This window comes from Palaemon carinicauda, chromosome 19 (genome assembly GCF_036898095.1).
Source record: "Palaemon carinicauda isolate YSFRI2023 chromosome 19, ASM3689809v2, whole genome shotgun sequence".
NCBI lineage: Eukaryota > Metazoa > Arthropoda > Malacostraca > Decapoda > Palaemonidae > Palaemon > Palaemon carinicauda.
The window spans coordinates 104,120,757-104,130,837 of record NC_090743.1 but is presented as its reverse complement, the minus strand read 5'-3'; the positions used below and the strand labels follow the sequence as shown (position 1 = coordinate 104,130,837).

The window sequence follows — 10,081 nt, the reverse complement described above, 5'->3', positions numbered from 1 at the left end:
TTTTCTTCAATTCCTCAAGTAGCATCAGCTCCCTCAAGGAGGAGAAGGAGACCACCTGGCGACTCTTTACCCAGTCGTCAAACTGCTCCTCCTTAAGATGGGCATACTTCACATAGGACATAGTATCGGGCTTTATAGAATTTCTAAATTTCAGGCGATAAGCCTCAGGGACCAAGTCATACGCCTTGAGAATCAACGCCTCAACTTTACTATAATCTCTGGTTACACTCTCTTCCAAAGCATTATATTGGTGAATGGCCTTACCTACTAACCTGCATTGAATCAATAGTCCACATCTCACTGGGCCAAGACAATCTAGTGACCACTCGCTCAAAAGCCTTAAAGAACTCCAGCACATTACCTTCATCAAACACTGGCACTAACTTTAATGCCGCACTTATGTTAAGCCTATCTGAAGAAGGACCGGACCGGTGGGAGTACTATTAAAGTCAGGGTTCGCTCGTAACCTAGCCAAGTCTAAGTTAATTCTAGCCATTTCTAACTCATGGCGCCTTGCCCTCTCATTCTCTTCGAATTGTACTTTCAATAATTCTATTCTTTTACAAATTATGCTAAGATCTTCATTTTCAGGATTCCCCACAGACTGTATAGGGTCTGGCTCTACCTCTACAAAGGGGTTATTAGAAACTCTAGTTTTTACAGTTAAATTACCTGGACCAGTATAAATAACACCAGTACGAGGGTGGTCCTCAAATAGTGACAGCCCCGGATTAACACTGACTTTATCAAGAGAATTCTCATCATCAGAACTTCCACCAATCATATCTCTAGCCAAATCCTCACCCTCGGCTATACCACGAGCCACCATCGCCTCAACAGACAACAACAACTGAGCCTTAGTGTCCGTGGGTCTAAAAGAAATATTCAACCAACGAGCACAACTCCTTAAATGCTCCTTACTTAAGATAGCTAGATATTTGATACAGTCAGAAGACCCCAAAAATTCGGCTGGGTCAAAAACAAAGTCTGCCATAATGAATTACCTACAAGGGGGGGGGGGTATGGCAAGCAACAAAACCAAATCAAATATTGTAATCTATCCCAGAGTTGCTCCACAAACCCAAACTCTGTGCACACTTGCGTACGATTCTGTCACTGTCGCCAAATTGTTACGACCCCTTTGGCCGTAATACAGTTTCTTTATTTCAATACTCACAGGGATCGTAGGCAGTAAGAAAGTACACAGGGCATGAGGAATGTGGAAACAAACACCAGAATAAAATAAACAATATTTAATTACACAATACACTTAATACTAGATAAGCCTTGTGAGCAAACTTAACAGTAAATACAAGCATAACAATAACTGGCTCACAAAGATATCTAATACTTAGAAAATAACCCTAACAAAGCAAAGAAAGGACATAACATGCCAAAGGCTCAAATAATGATAATACGGGCCCAAAACCAATAACCTATAATTATAAGATCGAAGAAGGACTAGAGAAAATAAAGACAGGAAAACCTTAAATCTCCTACCTAAACGTGTTTGTACTAAACTTAAAACTAACCCAATACCAACAACTTACATAACATAATAAATATAAATATGATTGATAATTATATACACAAATCCTCGCATACAACGAAGTGCAGAGGAGTCTCTTCAACCTCCCAGCAGATATACGGGGGAGCACACAAATTGTCCAGGTAGACCCAGGGGTTTGTCATCAATTCCGAGGAACAACACAGGATAATTACGTCTTACCTGGGAATTTCCTCCCTACGGGCCTCCTCACGAGCCATTAGCTCTCCTGGACATGCAGCTCAAGACGGACAGGACAGTGGTTGGCGTAACATCTCCTACGTGGCGGGACAGCGACGACCACATCTTCCGCCAAATCCTCCGGCGGGAATCAGGAGCATAGGTGTCGCAAGTGAGAGTAACCTGCAATATCACAGCCGTGATCACATTCCTCAATGTACATACGCCGCAGATGGCTCAGCACATCTACGGAAAACCACTTCCAAAGAACGTCCGTCGCAGTATTCCTCCAAAAAGGCGTAGAATAAATCTCCAGAAGGCTGCCAACAAAAGAGCGTATGTCCAGAAGCTTATACAGGCCCGAACGGCCTTAGCCCGGCCTACACTCACTGCACTACAGTTTCATTCCAACTTGAAAACAAAATAAAAACAATCGTTAACACGATAGTTAGGCAATTCACAACAAGAGGAGGAATCACTGAGCAAAACCACTGAACGTTACGTTAACATAATAAATTATAGTTACTGAACTGAATATAATAGAGCACTTAAAACTAAAGTACAAGGCTGATTTAAGAAAATAAACAAGCAATAAATTACGTTAATTTGACACCTTCCTCCCACGTAAAAAAAAAATATTCAAATAGAATAAATTTTTTTAGTACCACACAACCATATAACATACTAGAAAATAACCATATAGAAAACTTAATCTAAAACATCCTACAAGGGAAAAAGAGACAACTTAATCTAAAATATCCTGCAAGGGAAAAATAAGGTGAAGCGACACTCACAACATAATTAAACAGACTCAAGACAAAGCCCGAATCGGTACACCATTTTAAATATGATAAAAAAAATAAACTACCTTAAATGTAATTTTCAATACAAACCCCGAAGGAGAAATGAGAAGGGCGAGGTAAGTAGAGAACTGACCAGACTTACATCCTAGAAAGGGCGCCAGGAATACAGTTATCAACACCCTTCACATGCTTAATACTTAAAGCAAACTCCTGTAGCTGAAGAGCCCATCGCAAAATGCTCTGGTTTGAACCTTTCATTCTTTCAATGAACACCAAAGGGTTATGGTCCATCCAAATTTCTATGGGAAAGGAAAAATTGGTAACATATGGTTTGAAATGAACCAAGGTACGAATTAAAGCTAGAGCCTGCTTCTCGATGGTAGAATACCTTCTCTCAGCATCCAGCAACTTACGACTAAAGTACGATACTGGACGCACTTCACCATCTTCATGTCTTTGAAAAAGTACTCCACCTATACCCACATCACTGGCATCTACAGCCACAATAGAAGGTTTCTGAAAGTCAGGAGACATTAGAATGGGGTTAGACATCAATACAGTTTTGAGTTTTAAAAAAGATTCCTCACACTGAGAAGACCATACAAAGTTTTGTCCCTTTTGTAATGGTTGAGTAAGGGGCTGAGCAATGTCAGAGAAGTTCCGGACGAATCTCTTATAATAACCCAACATACCTAAAATTCTCTGGACCTCCCTAACATTGTGTGGCCTTTTTCTAAAGTAGAATAATAGGGTTTAATATTTCTTATCCTTCAGCATTAATGTCTTAGCTTCTTTCTTCACACTTCTTTTCCTTTCCTAATAATATGAATACACGACCATTAAATACATTTGCTTGATCTACATAAACATGATATCCTGCCTATTGTATTACCTGAACATCAACATATGAGTTTGTCCGCATGTCCCTCATCTGGAACCCTGCCCGTTTATCAACCCAAGAATGTGAACCATAAATCACAGTAATCGGCACTTCCTCTTTCAGCTTATCCATCCGATGAATCATTGGACATTTAGCCCAACAAACGCTATCCATTATAGTACGGAAAGCAGATATACCAGTTGGGTCTTGAGCATTACAGTTATACAAATAATTCTGTATAACTTTTTCAGCCTCCTTTACCATTTCAGAAAATTTGTCTAAGGTCAGGCCGGACTTTTTGTAGAAGTTTTGGTCCCAAGGGACCAGCAGCTCTCACAATAAAAAAAGGATTAAAGTACTCAAGTATTATACAAATTGGTTTTACCCAAAAGCCTCCATCTGTGGTGAATGGAATCGATTTCAACACTTACTAATTGTTGCCTCAAGATTGCATATGTGTGTTCCCGCTCTCACACTTAAAAGACAACAACCTAGCATTCGATAGGGAATGAATTCACGCTAGATCGCATACATAAGAGTAAAGTGCACTGTATAATAGATATAAAGGTACATGGTGAATAATAAACGGATTCAATCAATCGCACAAAAACTTAACAATTATTTATTAATGTAACCATACGAAATTTAAAGAAAAAGGGAAACAAACTTGATTGAGAATTAAATAATACTGTATCTATACTTTGTTTCTTAATAACAAAACGAAACAATGTTTATTTCAAAAAAGCATTGATAGCAAATGGTAATAAACAAGATATATTGGCTACAGTACGGATACCAAAATTAAACAAGCAAACAAAGTTTATAAGGCACTGTCAAACACTCCGTGTCCAAGTTCAAGGTCGTAGGATAAGGATCATGATTCACACGTAAACAGATCCCGATTCACAAGAGCAACGAAAATTACACAGAAGACGGCTTATTTTGCAACGTAAAGATCCCAAAGCAGTCCACGTTTGTTGAGAATAATGTATACTTCACCAGGTATGCTGGGCTTCAATAACTTTGATAAGATCTCAACAAGTGGGTGGTAGGACAACTTAACTTTCTGACACAGATCATAACAGATCCATCTTCTATGGGTCGTCGTGGACGACAAGGGGCCCTGTTGTTTGCAACGTATCTGTGAAAATATTCGGAGATAGAAACGTTCGTATGGGTACATTTAACATTAAATCAATGATCCTATCTAAGATTTTTCACTACCATGCTCACTTGGGACGGTCATAGTTGGCTTACATAAAATAACCATGCACACAGATGATACAAAACTTATGAATTTTAATTAGATTAGCAAATTAAGTGTGTTTATGAAAGTGATGCAACAGAAACGGACAGGTATTGAGCATGCGCTCTAAACATAACTATTTTGCAAATAATTCTTATGAATTCCTTTAAGATTAAAGTCTTAACATATGTAATAGAATGTGGATTAATCTTAAGGAAATAAAATATATAAAATATCACGAAGAACAGCAATAAGATAAAACAAATGATCTTATACAAAGGATTTGATACTCAGACAAAAAGATGCGTTTCTTGTGATAAAAAAGGGAAATGATATAGGGTTTTCATCAAAATGACAAATTAACTTAAATAGTCAAGTTGGAAGACAAACTAAGCTTCCTTACAGGAAGTGTTCATAACACCATCCACAGGCCGCTCCGAAAGGCCCCATGGCTCAGCCAAAATTAAATGCTCTATTCTTTCAGGATACTTTATAGCATACGACGCTGCTAGAAAGCCACCAAAGGAATGCCCTAACAAGGTGAATTTATTAAGATTCATTTTCTCCCTCCAGGCTTCTATCGTAATTATAAACTCCCTTTCTGCCTCTATGGGATCTTTGGAGAATGCAGGGCGCAAGCTTCGACCAAACCCGATTGTATCGAAGGCATACACTGGTCCATGTGCAGCAATGGAATCAAAATTGAAAAAAAAAAAAAAAACCCATCCACATCCAAACCCATGTAAAAAAACTATGAGTATTTTAGGGGAATCCTCATTCAAAATGATAGTCCATATATAAGATTCTTCTTTTCCAATACAGTCACCAACATTAACGTCACGTACACTGTATGCACTTTTGAGATTTGATAGAAGTGCCTTCTCTGCTTCTCTTAGCAGACTTGGTGATGTTGGACACCATTTTAGCCAGCCACCAACCCAGCGTTCTTGTTGCTCTTCAATCTCGAACCGATTTTGTTCACTCATGATTTAATATGTCAGTGACAACTTTTTTTTTTTTTTTTTTTTTTTTTATCTAAACAACACACACTGTGTGGCGGGATGTTGCAAAACAACCCCCACTCTCTTGAATCACTCTAACTGACAATTGTCCCACAACACAAACTTTCCCCTTACTTTATCAACTGGACTCTTGGACAGATGGAAAATTGAAACAAAACATAACCTTAAAGCTATATTACCTTACAAACTAAAATAATTAACATCAAAAGCATCCACATTCAAAATACTTAAACCTGATCAAACTTAATATTAAATATTCAAAAACCAAAACACCAAAAAAACCCTAACGAACTTAAAATTAAAATAGACCACAACCAATATGTATATATTATTTTATAGGACACTGACACTGTCCTCAACACAAGCCAAACTGTCTTTTATGGCAAACTACCACTATCACCACTTGGTGGTCAACTATTCCACTGAGTGGCAATTTGCAAACAGTACTTCCCTGATTGGGGTCATTGTTATCATCATCATCATATTCATCATCATCATCATCAGCCATCTTAATTCAAAGGCCAAGTCATCATCCGTTCGGTAATCCAAAAAACAGTCCCAAAAAAATCGTATACAGGCCAGGTCATCAAAAGTTGAGCAATCGAATAGCGAAGTCTAAATGCAATCCTTTATTACAGGCCTGGTCATCAACAATAAACCACTTTCAAAACTTGAGTCTCTCCAAAGGAGTTAGCCTCACCAAGGAGGAATCACGGCCTGCCAAAATAAAAATAGAAAAACACTTACGAACACTCCTAACTAACTGAACTATCGCACTATAATCAAAGTTAAATAATAAATTGTTCCTATCATTCACGATCACGACAAGCAAAGATAAACAAAACTGTACTTACTTAGAATATAAACCCTCACTTCCACGCTGGTAATAAATGATAAGCCAAATCGTAAATCCAGCACTCACTACTGCCTCTTGCTGCAGTCAAATAAAAAAAGCATTCGCTCCGAAACATTCACCACTGTCGTAACCTAACTAAAAAAAAGTAAACAAACAACCTCAAATATACCGACAGTCTTTCTCACCACAAACGATCGACACACTAACTACTTTCGCTCGCTATCACAATCTTTCTCTCTCTCTCTCTCTCTCTCTCTCTCTCTCTCTCTCTCTCTCTCTCTCTCTCTCTCACAGGATTTGGCAAAAAACAAAAATTAAAATAAAGCAAAAATAAATCCTCCACAACTGTACTACAGAAGTCAATTTAATAAGGAAATCACTCGAGTAGTCGATTAGAAGCAACGATCCACAGACCGACTCGCACTCAACCCAACAAACCTCTAATCACACAGAACCTTGGTTTTGTTAAATCATCCTTACCTCCTAATTCATAATTGAATTCAGCCTTCTGAGCTTCAATAAAGCTTACACGGTCATAATCAGGTTTAAATATTTTATTTATAAAACTACTACTACCACTTCCTACAGACCCGGGTCTCTCTACATCTATCTTTAAACTACTAAAGTTTAAATTGTCGTCATTCTGTAAGGCAGCACCAGCCTTTGCAGAAGCTCGAGTAGTAATTGCCACAGGACTTGCAGTTACGGAGACTATTGGGAATATTTCATAACTTTGGGCATCTAACGAAGCCAAAAGTAAACTAAGAGCTTCCTTTTCTATCGTAGAGTAGTTACGCTGATGGGGTTTAAACTTTTGCGAGCTGTACATCACTGCATGTAATAAGGAATCTTTGCTTCTCTGCAGAAGAACTGCTCCTGCTCCAATCTCACTGGCATCAACTTCAAGGATAAACGGATTTCCAAAATCAGGAGATTTGAGAATTGGGCTCGAGACTAACAAAGTCTTAGCCTTGTCGAATGCCTCCTGGCACTCTGAAGTCCACTGGAACTTTTTCATGCTGCTTGTAAGATCAGTCAATGGAAAAAGAAGTTCCGAGAAATTCTTACAGAATCTTCTGTAGTACCCGACCATCCCTAAGAAGCTTTGAACTTCCTTCCGACAGGTATGTTCCTTCACTTTTAAGATGGCGTTCACCTTGGCATTAACGGGTGCGACTTCTCCACTCCCAACAACGTATCCGAGATACTGAATTTGGACATAACCAAAGTCACTCTTCGCCAAATTCAGGGTAAGGTTTGCCGCTTTCAACCGAGTGAATACCCTACTTAACGTCTCTAAATGGCTATCCCAAGTATCTGTAAAAACATTTGATAAATCCTTCAAAACATCATTCATGAGCCTTTGAAATATAGCTGTAGCATTCTTTAATCCAAAAGGTAATACTTTGTATTGAAAAAGTCCACTAGGTGTTACAAACGCAGTTATGAGTTTTGAGGATTCTGACAATGGAAGTTGATAGTAATCTTTAAGAAGGTCTATTCGAGATATAAATTTCGATGAGCTTACCATGTCAATAAGATTTTCAATTCTGGGTAACGGATAGCAATCAGAAACAGTAAGTTGGTTTACCTGACGATAATCTGTGCATAACCGATATGTACCGTCTGATTTTCTTACTAGTACACATGGAGATGACCATGGACTATGACTGGCTTCGACCAAACCATGTTCTAGCAAGAAATCTACCTCTTTTTTCATGATGGTCTTCTTTTATGGAGATACTCGGTACGGAGCGCTCTTAACTGGAACTGAGCCGATCTTAAGCTGTATCTCAACTTCCACAAGACTCGTTTGTGTTGGTATGTCTCCACAAATCGCTGGAAAAGATTCCAACAACCTTTGTATATCCTGCAATTGAAGAGAGGTTAAATTATGTAATTTAGATTTCAGGTGGTTAATAGTTTCCGAATTGGATAATCGAACATCTGTTTATATAAGATGCTTATCAGATACTTGATCAGAAGACTTTTCAACATGAACCAAGTTAGCAACGGCAATACTTTCTTCAGTTTTCTCCATAGTAGAATAAAGTTTTAATCAGTTTATATGTACTATTTCCTGATCTCTCTTTTTACCTGGAGTAGATATTTCATATACATTCTGATTCTTACTCATCACAGTTAATGGTCCTTCATATCTGCTTTCAAAGGTTTTCTTCATAGGAGTTAACATTAAAACTCTATCTCCTACTTTAAACTCTCTCTTCTCTGCTTTACTATCAAAGTTTTTCTTCATAGAATGCTGAGCTTTAAACAAATGTTGATGGGCAAACTTACGTGAATACTCAAGTTTTTCTCTTGACTTAGTTGCATATTCTCCTAAACTGACACCTTCACTATAGTCTAACCAAGTGTCGTATAATACTTTAAGTAGTCCTCTAATTTTTCTTTCATAAAGTAATTTGGCGGGAGAAGATCCAAGACTTTCCTGATAAGCATTCCTCACAGCATATAAAACAAACGGCAATCCTTCCTCCCAGTCTTTGCCAGTTACTTCATAAAACTTAGTCAAACCTTCTTTTAGCGTCTGGTGAAATCTTTCAAGGCAACCTTGACTTTGAGGATGCTATACTGTGGACATAGAATGTTCAATACCCATTACTTTCATTACTTCCTGAAATAACGTAGACGTAAAATTAGTTCCATGATTGGTCTGTACAATCCTAGGTATTCCATATTGGGTGAAAATCTTAACTAGATGAGGAATTAATGTTTTAGCAGAAATATTATGGAGAGGTACAGCGTCTGGATACCTTATGCTACTGCACATAACAGTCATCAAATACTGGTTTTGTTTCTTAGACTTAGGCAATGGACCAACACAATCCGAAATTACCTTCTCGAATGGAACACTACATACAATCTGTGGAGATAAAGGTACTGGCTTTATAGGCTGATTAGGTTTACCTACCGTTTGACAAGTATCACATACTTTACAAAATTTCTTTACATCCCTTATTCCAGGCCAATAAAAATATTGCAGAATATTGAGTGTGGTCTTCTTCACTCCAAGATGGGCAGATGTATTCACATGGGCAATCCGGATTATTTCTTCTCTCAATCCTAAAGGTACAACTAATTGGTACTTCACGTCCCATGAAGCATTAGCAGGCGTAGAAAGTGCTCTGTACTTTCTCATCAGTATTCCCATCTTTAAATGATAGCAAGTCGCTTCCGTAGTGATTTCGCTCTCTGAAACAGCTTCATTAAACAGTTTTTGTAAAGAATCGTCATTAGATTGAGCATCTCTAATATCAAATTGCTTCATTTCAAACAGATTATGAAACTCTGAATCCAAAATGTTACACTCTAGTAAAGAAGACTCACAAACCTCCACAATAGTGTTGTCTAGCTTACAGCCATTTTCATTGTTGATTTTACCTACCTTGTCTTCTATCAGAGGAGAGGTTCTGTGCTCTAGCTCTTCTACTACATCACCTGCTGCGACATCAACATGAACAGCATCCGTACAAATCGAATTCTTTGCAGTAACTAAAGTCTTCAGGCTGTGTTCAACGACACATGAC

At 38.1% G+C, this 10,081-nt stretch overlaps 1 protein-coding gene across 1 annotated transcript; it reads right to left on the bottom strand.

The window, feature by feature from the left end:
* Positions 1-3,674: 3,674 nt before the first annotated feature.
* LOC137658297 ((Lyso)-N-acylphosphatidylethanolamine lipase-like) lies at positions 3,675-5,641 on the bottom strand. The gene is made up of 3 exons (XM_068392970.1): positions 5,075-5,641; positions 4,099-4,108; positions 3,675-3,808 (listed from the first exon to the last, which is right to left on the bottom strand). Exons 1-3 carry the CDS (start codon positions 5,639-5,641, stop codon positions 3,675-3,677), a joined length of 711 nt encoding a protein of 236 aa, XP_068249071.1.
* Positions 5,642-10,081: the final 4,440 nt, after the last annotated feature.

Bases quoted from the DNA above. Each gene is read 5' to 3' on its own strand.
- LOC137658297 (XM_068392970.1), bottom strand. From the start codon at position 5,641: ATGAGTGAACAAAATCGGTTCGAGATTGAAGAGCAACAAGAACGCTGG.